The following is a 25,466-nucleotide window of genomic DNA, read 5'->3' on the forward strand; positions in this document are numbered from 1 at the left end:
AAAAATTTACCGTGATTTGTTTTTCCCCATCTTTTCATTCATAACCATCTCTTCCATGTTTTCAAGCTTATCTTCTAAAGCTGATGCATCACTATTATCCATCTTTGTTGTATGTTGCTTGACTGTAATGTCCTCTTCTGTCACATCTGCTTTTTTCAAAACATCATTTTCGGATATTGAATTTTCTTTTGTAATGCCAAGAGGTTCTTCTTTAACTATCCCTTTCTCTTCTACTGTTTCATCTTCTTTGTTACTTGATTCAAATACATTTTCCGGTTCTTCATTAGGACGTTCCACATTACCCTCATCAGTATTTTTAACATCGCTGGTTGATGCATCTTCGGCTGGTATCTTTTCAAGATTAGACGTTTCTGCTGTTTTTTGGACTGATAAATCTGCTAAATTTTCAGTTTGCGTCGCTTCTTTTCTTTCTTGTATAATATCCGTACTAGTGCTACCTTGCACAATATCCTCAATCAATACAGATTTAGGAGAATTACTACATGTTTCTTGTACATCAACTGGATCACCGGATAATTCAGGGACATCATCTGAAATTTCGGGCAAAATATTTTCCGTCACTGAACTATCTACCAAATAGCTGTCATATGTGTCTTGGGAACTATCTGTTATACTTGCTACAGCTGCTCTTATAGCTTCAATGTCTCGTAGCTCCTTATCAGTTAAGTTACGGTCGTCTATATTAGATTTTGTATTAGCGGATTGTACAATTCGAAGGGAGAATGGAGACTTATCGGCTTCCTGATTTTTGGACAATAACTCATGACTGTCTTCGGTCGTTTCAGATAATGCGTTTGAAGAATCGTCACCTCGGTGCTCAACCTGTTTAGCGATTTTAATTAAATCCGTCTCTTCCAAATTCGAGTTTTCTTCTTCCATTTCATGCGTTAGTTGTTCTTCTGATGGAGTCACTGAAGTACTGACTTGATCATCTGATAACGGCATTGAAGTAACAATTTGATCATTTAATATAGACACTGAACTAACACCATCCGAATTAACTGACCCTTTGGTGTCTTGAGAAGTACATTTTAACATCTCAACACTATCTGAATCTGACGACTCCTCACTTAAACAGACAACTTTCTCAAGATCCTGCTCAACAGTCTTTCGACGAATATTTATTTCCATGTGTGTTTTCTTATCACTTGTTGATGTTTCAGATAAGGCAATTAAATCATCCTGTCTAATTGGAGATTTATTTACACAGACATTAGTATTATCAACCTCATCAGAATCTTTCTGAATTTCTTCAATTTCCATCGTACTTACATTATCAGTTGATGATATTTTTTCTGTTAAGTGACATGTTTGTTCTGAATCAATCCCTTCCACATTAGCATTTGCATTTTCTTTTAAAACCATTTGATCTTCAATAATAACAGGACTGGTGGTATCAGATTGAGTTTTTTCAGGAGTCATATATTCTTCATTCATCTCCATTTCAGGCTCAGAATTTGTAGATTTAACTACAGGACTTTCCGCTTTAATATTATCATTAATTTCTCCTTCTATGCTATTTTCCTTTATTTCTTCTTTACCCACATTTCCTCCAATTTCTTCATTGGTGTCATCTGCCAGTTTTTCTTTAATTGTATCTTCTATTTGATCTTCATTGATACATTTTATAACATTTTCATTAGAATTCGGCTCTGCTAACTCTACCTCATTATCTGCACTTGCTTCTTTGGAATTGTCTGGTGCTTCATCTTTGATAAAATCTTCGTCTTCAACTGTTTCCGTTGCCTTATCTGCTGTTATCTCCACGTCAACATTATGTTCAACAATCTCTTGAATTTCCAATACTTCTTCAATTTTATCCATGCTTGTAGTTTCATCTTCATTTGCTGTTGTATCTTCACTAACAAACTCACCTGTCTCAATTTCTGTTTCTTCTTTCTCTATATTAGATTTTAATAGTTGCACAGATATGTTTGATTCAACATCTTTAGCAATATCATTATTATCTGATACATCCTGTGATTCACCTACATCAAGTACTTGATCATTTAAATTGTGAGGTTTTTGATCAATAGATGATTTTAATTCATCTGTTTCTTCTTTAAGCACAATATCAACATTTTGCTCTACTGTAGTAGATAATTCAATGTCCTCCTTTTCAATATTTGAGTCAACTATTATTGTTTCACTTACCTGTGACTCTTCATTAACAGTTTCATTTTCATTAACTGCAGTTACATTTTTTATTGTTTCAGGAACATTATCAGTGTTCTCTGATGATTTGTCTTGATCTGTGATTTCTGAGCAATTTTCATCAACTTCCATAGCAGATTCCAATATAGAAAACTGGACATCCTCTGAGAAAGAACCAGCTTGATCTTCCTTAACATTTCTAGCACACTCCATGGTTTCGGCATCAACTTCCGTAACAGATGGTTCTGTGGTATCTACTTTAATAGGTTCCTCCAACATAGACACTTCAATACTATTTGATGAATTTTCAAGCTGAGTTTCATGTTCTAAAGGTTGTTCTATTATCTGTTCACACACTTTTTCTCTTTCCAGGGAAGCTGATAATGTTAATTGAGCCTCCTTTACTTCAGCACTAACAGAATTCAATTCCTTCTGGCTTTCTATAGCATTATTTTCACCTCTAGAAACACAAGAATCAGAATCTAATTCTGTTGTAGCTGATTCAGCAACTTCAATATTCTTCTGTGAATGTACTTCATTCACATTTTCTTCTGTTTCTAATTTATTATCTTGAGAATTTTCTTCTTCAATATTAAAAGTATATTGATCAGTAACATCATCCGTATCTTTATTTAGATTTTCAGCAGACACATCAGGTTTAAAATGAGCACTTAAATCATCTGGGCATTCAGATGTATCCATTAATTCCAAATCTTTTTTTTCTAATGGTTCCTTCCCCATATTTTCTTCAATATTTTCAACCACTAGGCTTGCTTCGCCAGAAACTATGTGTGGAGATGGTGCTTGCACAAAAATTTCCTCCACTATGGTTTCTTTTTCTTGAACTTCATCCAGAGTATTTGATTGATTACACAGCAATTTTTCTGAGTCACTTTCTTCATTGAATAACACATTTCTAGAGCTTTCTCTATTTACTGTAATTTCATTAATATCTCCACTAATTGAATCTTCAACTTTCTCAATAACTTCACCACTTCCTTCAGATTGTTCAGGTAAATTATCAGATACATCTACAGTTTTAGTTTCTAAGGCTGCTTGCTCTTCCTCTTTATTTTCAGGGTTTTGAATTTTCTGATCAGTATCAACTGTTATAGTTTCTTGTTCTATACTGACTTGTTCTTCATGTTGAGTGCTACTTTGAAGTTGTTCATTCAATTTCAGTTCAACTTGATTTATGTTAATTTCCAAACTGTCAATAGTTGACTTATGAATATCCACATTATCATCAACTTGATCATGTTTCAATATAACATCGCCTACTATAATTGCAGAAACTTTCATATCTGTTTCAGAACTATCTTCTTTACAAGTAATTTTCTCTAACACTTTATCACACTCTTGTATATCAGCAGTTAGGGTTTTAACATTTTCATTTATTCCTGAAGGAATTTCTTCTTCTGCTGTCTTTTGAATGTTGGAATTATCAGTAACCTCATTTAATGCAATATCCTGGTTTGTCATTTTATTTTCACATACTTTTTCTTGATTAGAAATATCCATGATTTCTGGTAGAGTGATATCATCACATTGTCTTTTAGTACATTCTTCTATATTGATATTAGATGATATTTCACCTTTACTTTCAGAATGTTCATTATCTTTTAAAGAATTTTCACAGATTTTCATATTACATGTATCAGTATTTAGTGAATCTGAATGTTCTTTTTCAACTTCACTACCTTCATCTTTATTTGGCTCCATATTTGAATTTTTAATGAAATTATCTTGAACATTCTGGTCAACTGCCATGTTAGATTCTTGAATATTACTAACAGCTGCTTTGATATGTTTATCAGTATCACTTGTTGGTTCAAGAAGAGGCGTTATAGAGGTTACAGTGTTTTTATTACTGCTTAACTCATCACATTCAAGGTTATCTTTTACATCACAATGTGGTTTATCATTTAAATTTTGTTCAATATTTGTATGATCAACATCACTTGTTAATATATTTTCTTCATGAGAATGACATTTATCATCCATGGTTTCCTGACTTAAATTAATATCCTTTGTTTCTATTACTTCTTCAACAAACTTGTTACTTTCAGGTTGTAAAATTTCACCTGAGATATTCTCAGATTCTATAACATTTGTTTTCGTATTAGAACTCATTTCATGATCTTGTGAATTTTCAGTTGTCTCGGTGGTTTCTTTTTCCACATTTACAGTGTTACTAGAAACTTCATCATCAGGAAGACCCTCAGGTGTATTTACATTTTCTATTTCAGACATATCTAAAAAACCAAAAGCCACAGATTAAATATTGAAAATTACAAACATACAACTTACCTTTATTAGATATATCAGGCTTTGAACTGGCATTGTGTAAACTAAAAGGTTGGGAGGATTCTCCCAATAACGTTTCCAAATCATTAACTAAGTCATCAACATTTTCTTCAATCTTTTCACTAGCTGTAGCCATTGACATCTCTAATAGCTCAACTTCTTCTAATTCGGGAAAGTTTTGTTTTTCTGGTTCAGCTATCAATTGCTTTGTTTTTATGGGATCTGTTTCTGATGATGTACTACTAATGGGATCATCAGGTACTAAAAATGCAGGTATAATCACTAAATTTCTTACAATGATTACAAATTACACATAATAATACATGATTTTTAACATTTACGCATTTTATAAAAACAAGTAAAATAATTTAAAAAAAGTATATAATTTAGGACCATAAAGAACAAAAAATCTAAATAATGCAAATAATTCCATTCCTTATCTTCAGAAATAAAAAGAAAATGCAATTGAACTGATTTACCTAAATTTGTTGCCGTAAAACTGGTACTAGCGTCTGTAGACGAAGTAGGTAATGTATCATTTGAATCGCTTTTTTCCTCTTTATTTGTTGACAGGAGCTTACCCATACCACAACTACTGGTAGAGGTTAGTTCTTTTTCATTATCGGCACTTTTGTCGTTCTCCATAGTTAAAATGAGCCATACAAAAAACTAAACACCTAACAAAAACAATAATTTTCAATTCCACAACCGATTACCTATTTGCGGCATCTTGTTTACGGAGTTCTAAAGATAACGCCAACTAGTCCAATGAGAATAAACTACTTTTTACAATGTTGCCATAACTAAAATATGTAAAAAGCTATATAAATGAAGAAATCTAGAGTGGCTAAATTTTTATAATTTTCGCGTTAATTTTTCCGGTGAAAATTTCATACAATCATTACGCGAATGTTACAACAAAATATAAAAAGTTGCCATTATTCTAAATAATAGTTATTTTAAAAATGAATTTAAATAAATCACCCGTCTTATTTAAATATCGACTAACTTTTAAACATAGTAATATCTCAGAAAATCAATTGAATTCATTCTTTATCTTGTAATTATAAAATATACCTTAAATAATGTTAAACTCTATATAGGAAACAACATAATATTAAAAATAACAACAGTGCCTTCATGAAACAGAGGGCGCTTCTATGTCATTTGTCATTTTTTTCACCCTTGCATTTTGCTACATATGGCGATCGTAATACAGTGAATATAAAGGTGTGATTACAGATAAAACATTATTTTTTAGTACTAATTATAATTTGGCGTTTAAAATATAACTATTTGGTTATTTTTTTGTTGGTGACGCAAGTGGCACTAATCGTTTTCAAGTCTCGTTGCTATTGGACGCAGACCATAAGCAACGAGGAGGTAAGTAATGTAGATATATCAAGTTACGTCGTGCACACATTTTGTCACTAAAATGTACCAAAACGTATAACATTTTTTCTTTTAGGGTGTTCACTACTTTTCTCTAAACCCGTTTAACAGATTGTTTACTCTATTTGTTCTGAAATAGTAGTTCGTCCAATAGGGCGCTATCGTTTTATATGACTTTAGTAAAACACAAAGGTATGTTATGTGATATATTTAATATTTGATAAGGTTGTCAATTCCATATGTTTCTATAAATGGTCACGGGTTTCATTATTATAGGTAAGATTACTGGAATCCTAAATTGAATTAAAGTATTACGGTACAAGTGAATAGTATAATATTTAGGTGTTTTAAAGCAGAAAAAAAATTATGCTGCAAGTTCTTAAGCTGTTTTGCTATATAATTTTCTTGTGACTATTTTGCATCAATATTACTCCTTTTTTGTATATATAGATAATAAACGGTGGACCTTATATTTAAGTAAATGCTTCGATCTCAATTACTTGTGAGTATTTAGAGTTTGAAATAACTTAAAACATGATTGCTTTTACTTGCATTTTAGATAAATGTACATTATTGTAGGTAGTCTATTATTTTTTTACAATTTACCAAAAGATTACGAATAAATAAATATAGTCTTCTATTTATACAAAATGCTTTAGTAATTATATAATGCCGGAATAATTTACCTTTTTTACATTTCTTAAATAAATAAAATATATACTTATAGATATGATATATAACATTTTACTGTTATATAGCTATTACTTAACACGAATATAATATCAGTGGTTAGGGATATTTGGTAATATATTGAGTAAACAAGAATTCCACTGTCAGATAATTAATCTTCGGATTATTTTGTTTTATTTTTAAATTAAATCATAACGTAGCACATATTTCTTTATTTATATACATGATCATATAAATATTTTTGTTTTTGAGTTGTCCATTTACCATATTAGGTGTAGTGGAATATAACTGAGTTTTTATTTTCCACACGGCACCGTCGTAATTTCTTTTGTGTTCACCCTCGTAGCGGTCGGCTATTTTATTGTGACTCGGAAAGGGGGAACAAACTACGAAGTTTGAAATATGGCAACAGCGTTTCCCCGCAGTATTCTCATGCACGATCAATGGTCGAAGCTTGCGCCTTGATCGTATTCCGTTTCGCCATCAATCTCCATATCCCCAGTCGATCGTGTATTCCATGTTCGTGGGGGCTCTCTTTTCAACGGTCCACCATTGCAGACCCGCAGCACCGACACACAGCGGGGCGCCCCATGCGCCCCCCTCATGGTTCAGTAATAGGCGAAGCCTTGCATTTTGTATACGGTAGGTATGCAGAATATCCGTTTGCAAAAAACTGATTCGTTCATATTCGATACCGCTTATCGTATAAACGAAATTAAAATGGGTTATTTATTTTACACTTTTTAACTGTCGTGTTTACGTATAGTCGACGACTACTCATGAGGGGGTGTCGGACATATGGAATATCTTGGGTCGCGTTATCAGTCAAGTACAACATGCTTATGTTTTTTTTTAACTCATTAAAGGTATTGTCCACCTGATATTATATATATATCTATATATTTTTAAAATTTTCGCTGACCTTTGACATTACCGGTGTTAATATTACAACATAGCACGTAAACACACAAATCGTTAATGTTGTTTCAGCAAATATTATGTTTCATATTATGGCGTTCTAGTTTATAACAAAATTATACTGAAGTTGTATTATTAGCTGAATTATGTATTATGAATATGTCAAATGATACTAAGTTAAAGGTTATCTGCATATAATAACATTCTCATTGAACATTGTAATTAAAACTGTAATCGATGTAAATTCACCTTCAATATGGAACTTCAAATGTGTTGTTGGCTTGTCTGTAGATAATCGCTACATATACATCGAAATTTTCCTCGGCTCTAAATATCCTAAGCAATCTCCTCATTGTTGCAGATTTTGTCACGTTGACAGAATCATTTAGACATCTTTTAATAGAAAATTGAAAGTTTATAATCGACCAAGAAAAATTTAATGTATCCGTTAAATATTTTTCCTATTCCAAATTACCGCTATTATGCGAACACGAAGTGTTGCGTCAGATGTCTCCAGAGGAACCACAAGAGCAATCTAATTTGGCGTTAGCCGAGTCCAACGTATTTGACTGTGTGTTCAATGGCCTTACTGAGCTCGAACTAACGGAGCTTACACCGATCTAATATGCGATATATTTTCCGAAATTACACTCAATAAAGTATTGTAAAAAAGGAACAATTTCCACCCAAAAAAGGTAGTCAAAAAAGGTATTCAGAGCTTGTAACGCGTTTTAATTTTTTATAGTAGTGTGGTCGTTTCGAGAAATCGCACTAAGCTTAAGTGATAGAAGTAGGGTATAAGTAAATCCAAGTAAACAGTTGCATTCATTATTTCTCATGACAATGTCAAGCATTGTCATTAGTCAATAGCATGACGAAGTATTTCTTCAATTATATCAGTTTTTACATCTATGTAAGTAGTTAGCATTAATTCATAACATGTTTGAAATTAATTTCGTCAAAAGGGAATTTTGCAACGCCTGTCATTTGGGAGAAACATATTTTTATATGCTCTACAAAGATAAGGACATAAATTACGTGAAGCTATATCTATACCTTCCTGTAAAACAGCTATACATCATTGTTAAGGTTCACCAGTTTCATTAAAATGCGTTTATAGTCACAGTATTAATTATATCTGAGAATGAACGTATAGTGTTGTATTTATATACATAATTTTTATTATCAGAAACCCGCAACCGAAGTTTTTTCCTATTTTAAATCAATTTAAACCGTAATCTGTTGCAGAGAATTTGTTAACCAAAAATATAGTTGGGAGTTTTGGGCCCGTATCAGCGAGGTGTATGACTTCGCAGCGTCGAAAGCTCACCTCTTCTAGGTAAGTTTTAACAAATTAAACGATCTATATCGTAGTATCGTTCGATAAGTTTTGATATTCATAAATATCAACGAACTTCATTCGATTAGTGTTCCTGATTGTATGAATGTTCTTAAGATGTGAAGACGGTTCGATAAAGTTAATTTTCAATGTTTAATTTTTGAGCTAAGTGAATGAGTGAGTTTGTTGTAGCAGGTTAGAGACGATGATGCGAAAAAATTGATGCTAAGATCTCGGTTGATCTCTGGACACTGAATTTATCCGTTCACCTCACCCTTCAGCTTCTTGTTTTGATTCACATAAAATTTTGATAAAACCATGCACAAAATTCCTTTCATGATTTTTAAAGTCGCATTTTTGTGCCATTTTTAACGAAGATGGTAGTCGTTGTGCACGCAGCTTTCTAAATTTTATAATTTCAGCCAAAATTTGGTTCATGCTATCTACCAAGATGCTTAGAGCTTTTACTAAATTTCTCTAGGTTAATCCCCGCTCTCATGGTATACAAAAACATAATGAACAACCTGTTATACTCTTAAAAGATAATACGTTAAGCAACTATAATTCAAGCAGCGTACATTCATTGTTTTATTAAATGATCATAATATGGCGAATGTCTCCTAATTTGGATGTAAGTGAAATAAATATTTTCATCCCACCATATCAAACCTACATGCTTATGTAATTGTTATACTAATACTCAATAATATCCCAACGTTTTGTAACGTAGACATTTTAGTGACCAATACTTTTTTCCCAAGGAAGATTGCAACAAATGTCTGTTACAAGAGCATGAAATAGTATTTCATGGTATTATCATTTAAATTAAGTACCAATCATTATTCCGTTAAAGTTTATTGCACTGTAGGTCCAGTGATGATTTTATTCAGTGATTATGAAGCTTGCGATATTCTTGATAAGGATGAAATTAATAATAGATCAATTAATTTCATTTTAGTGTAAGGAAACAGTGTTAAACGTTAAATTTGCCTTTATTAGATTTCTAGTAATATTTTCGATCGTAATAATGACTACACATTTTTGGTCTATTTGTTGTAGCCACTAAGATGTTCAATAACTTTTAAACAATTGTATTTTTATCAGCCCATTTGTTACAGTTGGCGGTGTTTTACTGCATTTATTACTAGGAAATTCCGACATTATTGAATAAAGTTCTATAATTTTATAGGAACAAGCATTTAATAAAATAGTTTAAAAATATATTTTCATTATAAATGTGATAGTCCGAGATCTCGTGAACGTCATTTTATAAAAGCTGTTTTTTTTTCTACGTAAGTACCTAGTACAAAAGAGACCTGTCATGTTATAGTGTGAAGATAAACGATCGTACATCACCTTATAATATTTATCGCTTTTGTTTACCTTTATTTGTCTTACCTTTTCGCTCTTAACTACACCTGACTTTCTAGCATTGTGTTGAAACTATCTGGTCGCTGGGGAAACAGTCTCCTAGGAAACATTTAATTTTTTGTTTTGATATGTTTGTCAAAGCTACTACGACTTCACGTCATAATAGCCTATTGCTTTTATCTTTAGTGGTGCATTTTCAAAAATGTCAGCTTTTATAAAACGATGGATTGGAGGTTTGGACGGTATTCCCGGCATCTTGGCCTCTTAACTATACAAATCCTCTTCGGTTTCAGGACTACAAAATTTTCATCCAATAGGCACCGGAAACTGCAGCCTTTTAGAGAAACGTGACTTAATCCCTTCAGCAGTTACAATCACGTTTTGTTTGTATATCTACGATTAGCCAATTTACCACCATTTTCGGTCGAAACGTGCGAAGCGGACCATTAAGACCATTTCCCCGTCGTTTTCATTTCAGTGATTCCCGCTTTAATTTCAACCTCTCTTATATAGGTCAGTATGATTACATCGGCAATATGCTTTTGATCAGCGTTTATGTTTCCGTTGCAGATTTCACACAGTTGGATTAAAATTCTCTCAAGATGAGTATTAACGTCAACAGAAGCGTCAGCGATGTCTTCTATCGCTACAAAATGCCAAGACTTGTCGCAAAGGTAAAATTTGGACGTTTTTATTGGCAATTCTCGAAAATTTTTTTCAACAGGTGGAAGGTAAAGGAAATGGCATCAAAACTGTTATAGTCAACATGGCGGAAGTCGCAAAAGCTTTGGGCAGACCACCAACCTATCCAACCAAGTACTTCGGATGTGAACTGGGCGCTCAAACCCTGTTCGATTTCAAGGTTGGTTTTCATACATCTTTGGGATAATAGGCGAATAACGAAATCTCATTTATAATTAATTAGAACGAACGTTTCATCGTTAACGGTTCCCACGACGCCGTCAAACTTCAAGACCTACTCGATGGCTTCATTAGAAAGTTCGTCTTGTGTCCCGAATGTGAGAATCCCGAGACCGAACTGCTGGTTAGCACCAAGAAAAATACCATCTCTCAGGTAAGACATTATCGGATCGATACAAACCCAGATTAATGTTTTTTTTTTGTTACGTAGGGTTGCAAAGCTTGCGGTTATCACGGTCTTCTCATCAGCAATCATAAGTTGATGACGTTCATCCTCAAGAATCCGCCTAATCTCAATCCCGCAACACAAGGCTCTTCTCTGACGGAGGGGAAACGTTCGAAACGCAGCAAACACAAGGCGAACGGCGAAGGACAAGACTCGGAGGTGCAGGAAAACGATACTAGCGTCGATACTTCGGTTGCAGATAAGTCCGGCGACGGTGATGATAACAATGGGGATGACGATACTGAGTGGGCCGTGGATGTCTCAGAGGAAGCCGTCAGAGCTCGTATGCAGGTAATATATTCGCTCTTTCGACGTTTTCGTCGGTTATCTTCTGATTTCACTTTTTTCCGCTAGGACTTAACGGATGGTGCAAAGCACATGACCATCAGCGACGATCTTGAAAAAACCGAAAAAGAACGGATGGACATATTTTACTCTCAGGTTAAAAAGAAATTGGATAGCGGCTCTTTGGACAAAGCCGAAGACCAAAAGGAATTACTCGTCGAGGCTGAAAGACTGGAAATCAAATCAAAAGCGCCACTGGTTTTGATGGAACTGTTGTTCGACCAGGGCGCTTTGCAACAGGTTCGTTTACCTCACCGTTCCCACATACATCTTGTCTACCTTTACATTGATTTCAGGCAAAAAAATACCGCTTGCTTTTACTTCGTTTCACGTTAAACGACAAAAAGGCCCAACGTTACTTGATTGGTGGTTTGGAACAAGTAGTAGCGCTGCACAAGAACCAGCTGATGCCCAGGGTCCCCGCCCTATTGAAGGTACTCTACGATCTGGATATCTTGCAGGAGACTTCGATCTTAGAATGGGCAGAGAAGGTATGGTGTCTGGGTTTAAGACTCAACCCTAAAATCACTCCTTATCCGAACTTTACAGGTCTCGAAGAAGTATGTTTCAAAAGATGTAAGTCAGGAGATACACGACAAGGCGGCGCCCTTCATCAAATGGCTGAAGGAGGCCGACGAGGAGTCTTCGGACTCCGAGGAGGAATCCGATGATGACGTGGAGATTGAGTACGACGATCGAGCTCAGGTGACACCGCTCAAACCGGCACCGGTAGTAACACCTCGCAAGCCGGCGGTAGAGGAGGACGACGGTGAAGAAGACGTAGATATCGATGCCATCTAACGATGGAGCTGATCGTATTCTACCGTATTACGTCATGGGTGTTTTTCTTTTTTTACATTACTTTTATTATGCATAAAATGGTGTTTATTATATTTACATAATATAGATAGGTTAATATTTGTTTCTTTAGGGACATTTCTCTGAGATTACAAATTTATTATTGTTTTAATGTCAAATAAACAGATTTTAAAGGCATTCTGGTATTTTTATGTTGAGCTTTTTTTAACCCAGAAAAAAAAACAATGTTAAAATCTTATCCCATCCCAGTAGGTCATAAAATAGAAATGAATTATAGAACTTAACCATGAGTGCTGAATTATAAAAAAACAGTTTAAAATGTATATATCTGGAACAACCTTCACGAATCTAAAAGAAAGTGTACTAAATAATTGATAATGGAATTAATATGATAATAAAATATGAATTTAAAGACTTTAGAAACATCCACAATTAAAAAAAACGTAATGAATGATTGATTGATGAATTGTTTCTTAATGGTTTAAAACATGAATATACCTTAGAAAACTTCAAAAAATCCAGCTTTTGCATCAATAAAGAAAACAACCTAGTTGAAGGTGGCTGAATATTTCTTTATTGTTACTGTAGATTTTAAACACAAAATCGTATAAGATAATCAACCTTACGATTCAGTATTATTGTTTTAAAGTCATATAAATATATTTTAAAGGCACTCTTCCGTATTTGCTATGTTGACCTTTTTAACACTGAAAAAAAACATGTTAATTCTTATCCCGTCAAGTGTATCATAGAATAAAAAATAATAGAATATAAATTAATTATAGAACTTAACCAGGAGTGATGGATTATTTAAAACAGTTTAAAATATGAATGCCTCAGGAACCTCCACATATCCAAAAGGAAGCGTACCGAATAGCTGATTATGAAATTAATATGAATTATCTTTTAACCATTTAAAAACTTTAGAAACCTGCACAAATAAAAAAAACGTAATGAATAATCGATTGTTGAATTAATATGATGAATTGTTTTTTAACGGTTTAAAACATGAATATAGCCTAGAAAGCTCAAAATATCCGATTTTTGCGTCAATAAAGAAAACATAACCTAGTTGAAGGTGGTTGAAGGGACAACACGTGGCTAATATTTCTTTATTATTTCTGTAGATTTTAAATTCAGAATCGGATAAAATAATCAACATTGCAATTCAGCTTCTGTAAAAAAAAACAGTACACTGTAACACCCACTAAAATAAACAACCTGTATAATTCGTTTATGTTTAGAAAAAAAATTAAGCGATATTAAATACTATCCGGCAACATCGCAGTATACTGTAAGCTCGCTGTCAAATGTCAAGCAGTTGTCAAAAGCAGCCATACTTTCTCTTCAGTGGTACGGTGTAAATTGTGAAAAATATTTGCCAAGTAGGTACTCTGCGACTGTTTTACATCAGTCAGGTAAGTTTTTTTGTTATAATTTTTATATTACATACGGATAAAACGTAGAGCATATATAGTTTCATAAATAAGCGAAAGAATTTGCTGTCAAGTGGTTAATAGATTATTCGGCTTAAATTATCTGTTTCAAGTCAGGCGATGATTTCTTTTACCATAATATAGTTCATCCAAGTTGTCTAGTTTTTATTCTTACGTGGGTTTTTCTGTAGGTGAATATTCTATGGTCTGCTAAAGCCATAGTCGTCACAGTTGATTTTTCCTTGTTATGGATGATAGCAACAAGGAGTAAGTATTCATTCCATTGTGACATACGCAAATATTGAGTGTATTTTTTTTTTACTATGAAGTAATTGCTATTGTTATATATACCGCCTGTATGTTTTTGTAGGTAATTAAGTTATCACAGTTACATAGATATTAAGATATTTTTATCGTATTTTCAATTATGCTTTGCTATCCTTGAAAATATAAACTGAGTTGTGACTCAAATGACTCATAAGACCTATTATTATTATTATTTATATACAGTGAACATATATTAATTTTGCATGTAAGTGATTAAACAATTAAGCATTTTACGCATTGAAGTACAAATTTTTCTTTATTAATCATATAAGTGATATATATTTCAGTTTTTCTAAGAACTTCTTTGTTTTTGAACTGGCTAATATTTTAAAATATTATTTCTAACTTTTAACTATTGTGATAATGAGTTGTCGCTAAGACACTTGTAGACTTCACGTGTTTTTTTTTTAAACTTACAGAATATATGACAGCTGTAATAGTTTTATACAGTATTCTCTGATTGAATATTTCTGTAATTAATTGTTGCGAATGGGTGTGTCCGAATAATATTTCGATGCAGTTTTTTCCGTTAAAAACTTTTATACATTTTACTGTTTTTATCAGTCGGGCTATTAAATAGGATATGGAGAAAGCAAACGATTTAGTCAGAGGCAAGTAGCAGCGGAAATCATTAGTACCGCTTAAATTGGTGTTCATAAACAATTACATTTTATTTCAGATAGTCTATAGCAATCAATAGTGGATTATTTATATCAGTTCAGAAAATATGCCAAGTCACAACTAAACATTGACAAATAACAATTTGTTGGAAAATTCAAAATACAAAGTGTAGAGTTTGTTTTGATTTTTCTTCGAGATTTTCTTAAAATGTTATCGGATAACAGTCTTGATTAGTTGATTGCCAAGAATATAATTTATTTTTGAATGCTAAGTTGTAAGATTATATTAATCAGTTATGTTAGTGACCTACATTTATATTAATTACATTCTACATTTTGCCTTTCTAAACCATCACTTGCGTTAATTACCAGATTTATACGTTAGTTCTGGCAACATTAAGTTTATAAATAAATAGAAAACATTAATGTATTTGAATTTAGGGATATATTTCCAATATAATTTGTTGAGTTAATACGAATAATCACTATATCTGTGTTTACTGTTTAATAGTATAAGCCAGAAATGCGTTGAAAAAGAGTGTGAAAGAGACATGATTAGTTATATTTAAGTTCTAGGAACAACGTGAGGCAATGAGACACATTTAGGCACGACTTATTTATAAAAAGAACTGTGGAAATAGCTCACAAACACGAGGAGATTGTAAATGAATAGAGGAAGTTGTAAATGAACTTGCAAAATATGGAAAAACAGTTGAGATATTGATGGCATTCTAGTTTGAAGATGCAAAGGTATAAATTACTTCTGTCAATATTTTAACGACGTATTCTAAGAAATCATTATCTTGATTTATATCTAAATAGCAACATGGTATTTTTATATACACCTTACGTTGTACATGTAATTAAATTTGAGGTTTTATCTTTTACCTGTATGTTGGATTCCATTGTACATTCATTCTATCACTTTACTAATAAGAGAAACTATCAGTTCGTTTAATTGATTGGTAATTAACTATTGCACTGGTTCCCAGTACTGGCTTTTCTTGGGTATCATTAATTTCAGTTTTGTATGTTTTACAGAAAACTAGTTCTATGAAAGCGAAATCCGTAATCAAAATGGTGATCATATAGTTGTTTCAAGTGAAATGATGAAAAATACAAAGAAGAGCTTCTTTCACATTCCCATACAATAAACTAGTACATGCGAACACTTCTTTCAGCTTGGTTAGTAATATTAAGGTCATAACTATAGCTTAGACTTATATATATTACTGTATCTTAAGTTGTTCCATTAAAATTAATTCCTAAAGGTTTATTTAGAAATTTTAGTTTTTTTTATTAATTTTAAGTATTGAGGCACTACTAGGATAAGGTGGTAATTTAATTATCAAAGTTTTTGGTGTAATCAAGTCGTGTTTGGTTTAAGAATTTCAACCCACACAACTGTTGTGTCTTAATAATAACAAGAAACAGGTTTTTTTTGTCTTGGATGAGCCATTTAGGACCTGTTGCCTGAACGAATATTTTAGTTTAAAAGATCTAAAAGGGACTTGAGATACCTGAATAAGTAAAACAGGTTGTTTTGCCTTGTTAAATTGTTAAAAGTAGCGATAGTGTCATTGGTAATTTTTTTCAACTTTTGGACTTCTTGTATGGTGCATTTTGTGCCAAGTTGTGTTTATATTAACTTTAATAAGTGACTTATTCAATCTATCACATATTAGTTTATATTTGGTTTGTGTTAATCGAGGACGCAGAATCGTTTAGGATTTCCAGCGAATAATATTCAAATGTATAGTGAGATTTAAAACAAATAGCCTATAGGCCTATAGGTGTTCAAGTAGTTCACAGAAATTGTTGAACTATCTATATATTTTTTGCTGCTTTGATTTTCAGCATAATTCAAATAATTTTTACTAATTTAATTTGTACACTGTTAATTTTACTTAACAGGTCAATTGAAAAGTCCCTGGCCTACCATAGTAAAACACATTTTTTTTGGCAAAATTAGTTTTTTTTTATTCAACATAATTACCTTCAAGGGTGATACACTGATTATAGCAACCATCCAACTTTTCGATACCATCTTTGTAGTATGATTTGTCCTTTGATTGAAAATAGGCCTCAGTTTCGGCGATCACCTTTTCATTCGATGAAAATTTATTCCCAGCGAGTATTCTTTTGAGATCTGAGAACAGGAAATAGTCGCTGGGGGCCAGATCTGGAGAATATGGTGGATGGATTTTTGCCATCGTTTTCACTGTCTTGTGACACGGTGCATTGTCTTGGTGAAGCAGCACTTCCTTTTTCTTCAAATGCGGCCGTTTTTCAGCGATTTCGTCTTTCAAAGGGTCCAATAAAGCTATGTAATAGTCGCTGTTGATGACCCTTCCTTTTTCAAGGTAGTCAATAAAAATTATTCCATGCGCATCCCAAAATACAGACGCCATAACCTTGCCAGCCGACTGTTGGGTTTTCTCACGCTTTGGACCGGACTTATCGTCTGTCTCACTGTGAGTCCACTTCGGAGTGAAATGATGGAGCCATGTCTCATCCATTATCACATATCGATGCAAAAACTCTGGTTTATTACGTTTGATTATCTGCAAACACTGCTCCGAATCATCAACTCGTCGTTGTTTTTGGTCAAAAGTGAGCTCGCGCGGCTTTGCCCAGAGCTCTCATAACCAAATATTCGTGAATGATACTATGTACACGTTCAGTTGATATCTTTAGAGTGTCTGCTATTTCATTCAATTTCAATCTACGGTCATTCAAAATCATTTTGTGGATTTTTTAAATGTTTTCGTCGGTAACCACCTCTTTTGGGCGTCCACCGCGTTCACCATCGTCGGTTTTCATTTCACCACGTCTGAACTTAGCATTACCAATCTTTGATGGTTGATTTGCCTGGGGCAGTGTCCGGAAACTCGGCATCAAGCCAAGCTTTTGCTTCAACTGTATTTTTTCCCTTCAAAAAGCAATATTTTATCAACACGTGAAATTCCTTTTTATCTATTTTTTTACAATAACAAAAGTTGCTTCACTCAAAAGCTATAATTCACAAACTAATGATTCGACCGCTGTCAAATTTATATACGCATCTTTTGAGGGTTAGGGCTAACTAAAAAACATATGGATTTAATTCTAGTAGCGCTATCTATGTCAGGCCGGTGACTTTTTAATGGATCTGTTATAACTTCACGAAATTAAATCAAATAGTTTGACTCTATTTAATCTTTTAATTAAGCCATCATTATTTAGGAGCTGGAGAACCCCAATATTGATGTGCTAATGGAGCCTCTGTTTCATGTCTTTCGGCATAGTTCATTAAAACGTTATCGATAGTTTCTACCTTCAGGTCCTTATGCACGTTGTCGTTACGAATGCACCATGGATCATCAGTAATATCTCGCATTACCTTGTTTTGGAATCTTTGCATGACATTTTAATTGCTTTGGTCGGTACAACTCCAGAGTTGAACACCATAAGGTCACAGAGTTTCAAGACTTGTTGATAAAGCAAAATCTTATTATATACTAACAGAGCTGAATATTTACCCGATGACCAGTACATTTTTTTGTACGTCAGCTTGAGTTCTTTCGCATCTTTTTTAACATTTACTGGCTTGTGCTTGATTCTTTTGTTGGTGAAGTCAATATGGACTAATTTATTTTGGTGTGCCATTTTACATTCCATTTCTGCTCAGAATTGTATTTCGGCAATAGCTGCTTGTAATTTTTCGATTGATTCAGTGTTGTTATCTCCAATGGCTAGGATTGCAGTGTCATCTGCAAATGTAGCAACAAGATTTAAATCATTCGCGCGCGTTCATTTACCGATGTTAACGACACTTTTTGAGCTGCGTGAGAATGTGTGCTTTACTTTGATGGAAATTATTTTTTTCGTACATTTTTGTACAACATTGGTCTTTTTGTACAGTCACTTTTGTTTTAGTTCAGGGTGATTAACTCTTGACCTAAGTCACATCTATAATGATAAAACTACAAATAAACTGGGTTTCGAATCTATTACGTGTATTCATGTGAATCATGAACTTTTAAGATGTTTTTGTTTTCACATTTTTTTCGGTTGCCTAAGACGTTATATGTGATTATTTTGCTCATTGTTGAGATTTCGCATGATAGTAGCCTTTGCTTCAGATGAACCCCATCTTTATGATTTTAGAGGTTGCAGTAAATAGTTGTCAAAACCAAAAGGATAACATTCATTAATCTTCTTAAATATAAATGGCCTTTATAAATAGTCACAATATGGCATGAGTGTTATCAGCTGTATCTTCTACACGCTACTTGGGTTTATGTTTATTTTGTCATGTTTATTCCGACGTTAGCAATAAATATTTATACGAGACTGTTATTATTTTGTATAACGTGCATGTTTGCATATTGATTATGTTTTTTTTTATATTTTATGTTTTTTTTATTCTATTCCACATGTTCTGTTATTTTTTAGTATATATGCAGTAAGTTATTTGTTGGTTTATGTAATTTATACTTTACGCCCGGAAATATTTTGATGCTTTAAGAAGCATTTCCCTAGCATATTCAACCCAAGTCCGCTTCGGTCGCCCTCTGATTTTCTCTCCTCCGTCTTTGCTTCCCACATTCTCTTTACCTGTTTTGTATGCTCACCAGCTGAGTTAAGGTCTTTTCATATTTCTTCAGTTCTCATTATCTGCTTACTCTGTATTTAATTTATGCTGCTTGTGTCTTACTTTCTCTTTTTAAAATAAGTTTGTATTCTTCCATTTTAGTTTTGTTTAATAGTTCTTATTTTAATGAATTTGTTGTTTGTAGCGAAGTACAATTTCAGGATTCTTTCAATTCGGTTCAATTCCATCTTATGGCTTCCATTACTTTCGATTTGTATACCCAGAACTTAAATGCATTGACTTGTTCTATTTTTACACTCTCGATTTGAATATTTATTATTGCTTCTGGCTCTCCCATCACCATTATTTTCGTTTTGCTGATTTTCTGTAGATGCTCTGGCATAACAGTTGGTGTTACTACATCATCTGCAAATCTTCTTCAGAAATTTATATTTTTCCATATCTACATGCCCTATACGTAGACCTGTTTTTTTATATTTCTTTATTATTTCATCCATTAACGTTATAAACAGGGTTGGGCTTAAACTTCCTCCTTTGTCCTTAGTCGTAACCCTGCTTGGGCTTTGAAGATGTTTGACTTCATGTTGTCTTCAAAGACGTCATTGATATTTATTCTGTATTATTCTTACAATTTTATTACTTACACCTCTTTATTCTAATATAAGGCAGTGTTTCTCTTATTATACTGTTAAATTATTTTTCCAAGTCAATAAAAGCTAGATATATCTGGTTTTTGGTGTTGAACCCTTTTTCACTTTTTGTCGAATACCTAATATGTAGTCTTATATACTTCATTCCTTTGAGAATTTAGACGATTTTCTATAATTTTCTGATATAATTTCGTGGTTGTGCACAATAGAGTAATCCCTCTATAATTATTACAGTTTTTTTATGTGTCGGAATTAAGTGCCCTTTTGCCAATGTGATTGTTTCTCTTTCCATAGTCTATTCCAAATTTCCATCAATAATTCGATAGCTTTCTGATCTATTTTTCAGCATTTCTATTATTTATTATCTTATCTTAACTAGGTGCTTTTCTGTTTTTGTTTTCTCCGTAACCTATTTAATTTTTCAATTTTTATCCTTGTGATGCATATCTATGTGTGAGAGAGACTGCCGGATGATCCAATAACATCCAATAATTTGTTGATCTTTTGTTATTATTTTCGGAACCTCCACACCAAATCAACATTAGTTTAATTAGTAAAAATTAATTTTTAAAATTTAAAATCTTGGAAGTTTTTAGTTGACTTATAACACCTACAATTTATTTCTGTTAACGCTAAACAAAATAAAAATTATATAGAAGCATTATTCAATATTTTGTAAAAATTTTAAACCAATCCATCGACTACCTTTTCAGTTTTACGATCATAAACATGCACAAGGTGGGTTTTTATAAATAAAGATGATGATTGATCCGTTTTGATTAGGATTTGCGTAAAATACGTTCTTAATGGATTTCTACGTCAAGAAAAGAGTAAAGAAAAGAGTATGCTAAATTTAAAATCAGTCAGGTGTACAGGTTTGGAGAGCTCGGGATGAAACAGTGATAACTCTCTTATTACCAGGTGTGACGATAATTTAATTTTTTTAGTTAATTATCTTCTCAATTATAATTTTTATTCTTAAACGGTTATTTTCGCGATTTTTTTGCGTGTTCAAATGAATGCTGTGACGTATCCGGTAATTTTAATTGGACGAAATTATTTCACAATGATCAATAGCGTCCATGATAATGTCTAGGGGACTTGTTAAATGTATAGCCACCATCAAAGGTGATTTTTTGAAGATTTAGTAAGTTTTTTTCAACTGTCACCTTAAATAAATGTAACCATAATGGCGTCATATTACCACTCTAGTTGCATTGTTTACCAGCTAACATCGTAACAGATGAGACGCAAATAATTAAAAATCTTGCAATTGCACTAATATTAATTAGTATGTGGGTATTCATTACTATTGACTTGAATTAAAAGTAAAAGTATTTTAGTAACTGTTTAGTTTTATGAACATAATTAACAATTTAACTAACTTATCTCTCTGACATCCTGAATAATGTCAGTATAATAAAGTGACATATGTATCAAATCATAAAATTGTGTACTTATCGCTAGTAAGATCTTTTACAAAAATAAAAAAGTAATTGTTATCGAAACAAACCTTTTTTATTATTGTTATTTATTTTAACAATCTAGTAAATTAACTATTAATGTTAAGCTATTTGTTTTTATCCTCATTTGATATACGATAGCATAGATACTTTGGGCTTAACATCTATGTCAATGTTTTTAATGCGTACTGAATTTTAATTACAATATCGCTGAACTAGGTCAAATTGTTTTACTCTTTTTAATATTCTGACCAAGCCATCATTATCTAGGAGCTGGAAAGTCTCAACGTTGATGTCCTGATAGAGCCTCTGTTCATGTCTTTGGGCCTAGTCCTCGATAACATTATCGACAGTTTCTACCTTCAGGTAGATTGTCATTACGAATGTACTATGGAGCATCAACAATACCTCGCACAACCTTGATTTGGAATCTTTGTATTATATTTATATTGTTTTGGCTGGTACAACCTCACACTTGAACCTCGCATCGTAAGTCCACACTGGTTTCAAGAATTGGCAAAGCAAAAGCTTATTATATACTGACAGTGCTGAATATCTACCCAATGACACAGTTCGTTAGATTTGTTCCTAACATGTGGCTTCCACCTGAGTTATGAGTCTACTGATGCTGATTTATTTTTATATTATTTTATATTTTTTCGTAAAGTACTTGTAGATGGTACTTGTACTTGATTCTTTTATTGGTGAAATTAGTATGCACTAATTCTTTTTGATGCCACGTTTTTCTATCTAGCATTGTATTTCGTCAATAGATGTTTGTAACGTTTCGGTCGATTCAGTATTGTGAACTCGAATGGCTAGAATTGCATTGTCATTTGTAAGATAAAGGACTTGTCCCAATACCAATACACTTCCCTATTGCACACCTGCTTGTATTTTGCTCAAATAGTCATATTTTTGAAGTGTCGTTCAGTTCAGTCGAAAATTTTAAAATGTTGGTCGGGGAAAAGCAGTTTAACCTTGTCGTTTAAACCCCCTCATGTCGAATTTTATCGAAAGCCTGAGAGCAACATCTAAGAATATGCAGAACAAATTTTATTTTCTTCCGGTGATTTGTCTTATGTCATCGTTGATCTGGTGAAGTTGATCAATCGTGTAATGTTGTTTCCTGAAATCAAATTGATAATCTGGGATGATTGGGTTTATTCTTTTCAATAGAAGTTTTTGAAATAATTGTCGGTAATAGTGATGTTGGTTGGTGTGATGTTGTTTAATTGCTGAGATGAGATCGCCGATATTAATCGTAACAGATGAGACGCAAATAATTAAAAATCTTGCAATTGCACTAATATTAATTAGTATGTGGGTATTCATTACTATTGACTTGAATTAAAAGTAAAAGTATTTTAGTAACTGTTTAGTTTTATGAACATAATTAACAATTTAACTAACTTATCTCTCTGACATCCTGAATAATGTCAGTATAATAAAGTGACATATGTATCAAATCATAAAATTGTGTACTTATCGCTAGTAAGATCTTTTACAAAAATAAAAAAGTAATTGTTATCGAAACAAACCTTTTTTATTATTGTTATTTATTTTAACAATCTAGTAAATTAACTATTAATGTTAAGCTATTTGTTTTTATCCTCATTTGATATACGATAGACATAGATACTTTGGGCTTAACATCTATGTCAATGTTTTTAATGCGTACTGAATTTTAATTACAATATCGCTGAACTAGGTCAAATTGTTTTACTCTTTTTAATATTCTGACCAAGCCATCATTATCTAGGAGCTGGAAAGTCTCAACGTTGATGTCCTGATAGAGCCTCTGTTCATGTCTTTGGGCCTAGTCCTCGATAACATTATCGACAGTTTCTACCTTCAGGTAGATTGTCATTACGAATGTACTATGGAGCATCAACAATACCTCGCACAACCTTGATTTGGAATCTTTGTATTATATTTATATTGTTTTGGCTGGTACAACCTCACACTTGAACCTCGCATCGTAAGTCCACACTGGTTTCAAGAATTGGCAAAGCAAAAGCTTATTATATACTGACAGTGCTGAATATCTACCCAATGACACAGTTCGTTAGATTTGTTCCTAACATGTGGCTTCCACCTGAGTTATGAGTCTACTGATGCTGATTTATTTTTATATTATTTTATATTTTTTCGTAAAGTACTTGTAGATGGTACTTGTACTTGATTCTTTTATTGGTGAAATTAGTATGCACTAATTCTTTTTGATGCCACGTTTTTCTATCTAGCATTGTATTTCGTCAATAGATGTTTGTAACGTTTCGGTCGATTCAGTATTGTGAACTCGAATGGCTAGAATTGCATTGTCATTTGTAAGATAAAGGACTTGTCCCAATACCAATACACTTCCCTATTGCACACCTGCTTGTATTTTGCTCAAATTACAATAGTCATATATAATAGTCATATTTTTGAAGTGTCGTTCAGTTCAGTCGAAAATTTTAAAATGTTGGTCGGGGAAAAGCAGTTTAACCTTGTCGTTTAAACCCCCTCATGTCGAATTTTATCGAAAGCCTGAGAGCAACATCTAAGAATATGCAGAACAAATTTTATTTTCTTCCGGTGATTTGTCTTATGTCATCGTTGATCTGGTGAAGTTGATCAATCGTGTAATGTTGTTTCCTGAAATCAAATTGATAATCTGGGATGATTGGGTTTATTCTTTTCAATAGAAGTTTTTGAAATAATTGTCGGTAATAGTGATGTTGGTTGGTGTGATGTTGTTTAATTGCAGAGATGAGATCACCGATATTAATGATTATCCGATTTTAATTGGTCTAAAGACCATTGATAATCCCGCGTTGTTTTTTTTGTTACATTCAACGTCATATTTGAAGGGGTGCATCGTTATCTCTTATTTTGTTGGACGTTAGGATTACGTTTCATCGCTCGAATCAAAATCAATATTTACAAACACGGAGTCGATATGGAGACGAAGGTAAACAGGAAGAATTTGTCTGGGGTGTCTTTTTATTTCCCTCGGTTGTTCTTTTTAATATTATCAGAGCGTCCACGAATCGGCGACCGTTTGGCGACCTCCACGACCAATCGAATCGCTCGGCGAACGTCGATAATGCGGACGGAACCTTCCTGACCGACGACGCCGACCCGGAGGGCGCATGCCCCCCGATGACGTCACGCGACGCCTTGCGTCCTTTCTATATCGTCGTCTCGTGCCCGAAACCACAACCGCTTTAGTGTTAAACGCGAATGCACGTAGAACGTCACACTTTGTGCATCGAATTTCGATTGAAAATGTAGACAGAAAGAGAATCATAGCCGCATTAAAAAAAGCATATACAAAAACACGATATTGTGATTTTTATCGTTGTAACGAGTGTAAAGTAACTGAGACAGGTCTTTAAGTTCATTAAATCAGTAATCAGCCGATGTAGGAAAAATCGAATCGAAAAGAAAACGTAATTATAGCGAATAATTTCCAGTTTCGATCGATTTCCATCTACGTACGCGTTGTTTTTTTTTTCAAATAAATGTTACCGATATCATTTGTCGTTCCGTGTTTTGCGGGGTTTCGTTGAGGTTTTTTTCTACTCGATTTTATGTCGTTTCATAAATATTTCCTCTCGAAGAAAAAGCCTTAACGAAACAAAAATCAATTTTACCGAATCTAATAGCGTAGAAAGTTGGTTGGGGTAAGTTATTTCCTGCAGTAGTCGTCTGTTTTCTGTGATGGTTATGAAATTCGATTAGAATACCGTATAGTTTAGGCGGAATATCTGAAAATTAGATGTTTTCGTGTCTAGATGAGATATTTTTATTCGATCCTTTTGTCGTTCTCTCTCTCTCTCTCTGTTTTATTTACTGTCATGATGACTAATATATGATCATATG

General features: G+C 33.1%; 3 protein-coding genes across 35 annotated transcripts in view; 2 read left to right on the forward strand and 1 right to left on the reverse strand.

Moving 5' to 3' along the window:
• The window catches only part of e(y)3 (PHD finger protein enhancer of yellow 3), a 38,751-nt gene extending 33,482 nt beyond the window's left edge, over positions 1 to 5,269 (reverse strand). For all 5 annotated transcript variants that reach the window (XM_076417168.1, XM_076417167.1, XM_076417166.1 and 2 more), the window contains exons 1-3: positions 4,962 to 5,269; positions 4,486 to 4,743; positions 11 to 4,430 (exon numbers count right to left, since the gene is read on the reverse strand). In XM_076417168.1, the coding sequence (XP_076273283.1) occupies positions 11 to 4,430; positions 4,486 to 4,743; positions 4,962 to 5,127 (4,844 nt within the window). In that variant the 5' untranslated portion in view covers positions 5,128 to 5,269. The remainder of the gene's footprint in view (positions 1 to 10; positions 4,431 to 4,485; positions 4,744 to 4,961) is intronic.
• A 206-nt stretch (positions 5,270 to 5,475) lies between these two features.
• eIF5 (eukaryotic translation initiation factor 5) lies at positions 5,476 to 12,680 on the forward strand. 5 transcript variants are annotated; one of them, XM_076417170.1, is made up of 11 exons: positions 5,476 to 5,865; positions 5,951 to 6,066; positions 8,731 to 8,821; positions 10,486 to 10,705; positions 10,763 to 10,866; positions 10,917 to 11,054; positions 11,118 to 11,267; positions 11,325 to 11,630; positions 11,694 to 11,924; positions 11,981 to 12,175; positions 12,234 to 12,680. In XM_076417170.1, exons 5-11 carry the CDS (start codon positions 10,795 to 10,797, stop codon positions 12,483 to 12,485), a joined length of 1,344 nt encoding a protein of 447 aa, XP_076273285.1. In that variant the 5' UTR covers positions 5,476 to 5,865; positions 5,951 to 6,066; positions 8,731 to 8,821; positions 10,486 to 10,705; positions 10,763 to 10,794; the 3' UTR covers positions 12,486 to 12,680. The 5 variants fall into 5 exon arrangements, with proteins under 5 accessions (XP_076273285.1, XP_076273288.1, XP_076273286.1 ...); XM_076417171.1 differs by having other exon boundaries at positions 5,676 to 5,887; XM_076417173.1 differs by lacking the exon at positions 10,486 to 10,705 and having other exon boundaries at positions 5,645 to 5,865.
• Positions 12,681 to 13,787: 1,107 nt separating this feature from the next.
• Positions 13,788 to 25,466, forward strand: part of Klc (Kinesin light chain) — a 43,418-nt gene continuing 31,739 nt past the window's right edge. For 11 of the 25 annotated variants that reach the window (XM_076417235.1, XM_076417224.1, XM_076417227.1 and 8 more), the window contains exons 1-2: positions 13,791 to 13,921; positions 14,131 to 14,206. Coding sequence is in view for 5 of the 25 variants with exons in the window: in XM_076417239.1 (XP_076273354.1) it covers positions 14,187 to 14,206 (20 nt within the window). In the remaining 20 variants the exon portion in view is untranslated. Of the gene's footprint in view, positions 13,922 to 14,130; positions 14,207 to 15,456; positions 15,637 to 24,810; positions 25,034 to 25,466 lie in introns of those variants that run through there. The other 14 variants (XM_076417239.1, XM_076417216.1, XM_076417219.1 and 11 more) reach the window with 8 other exon arrangements.

The sequence above is a fragment of the Rhynchophorus ferrugineus genome, unplaced genomic scaffold (assembly GCF_030347505.1).
Source record: "Rhynchophorus ferrugineus isolate W39M unplaced genomic scaffold, kcgeb_rfMv2 rfM11, whole genome shotgun sequence".
Taxonomy (NCBI): domain Eukaryota; kingdom Metazoa; phylum Arthropoda; class Insecta; order Coleoptera; family Curculionidae; genus Rhynchophorus; species Rhynchophorus ferrugineus.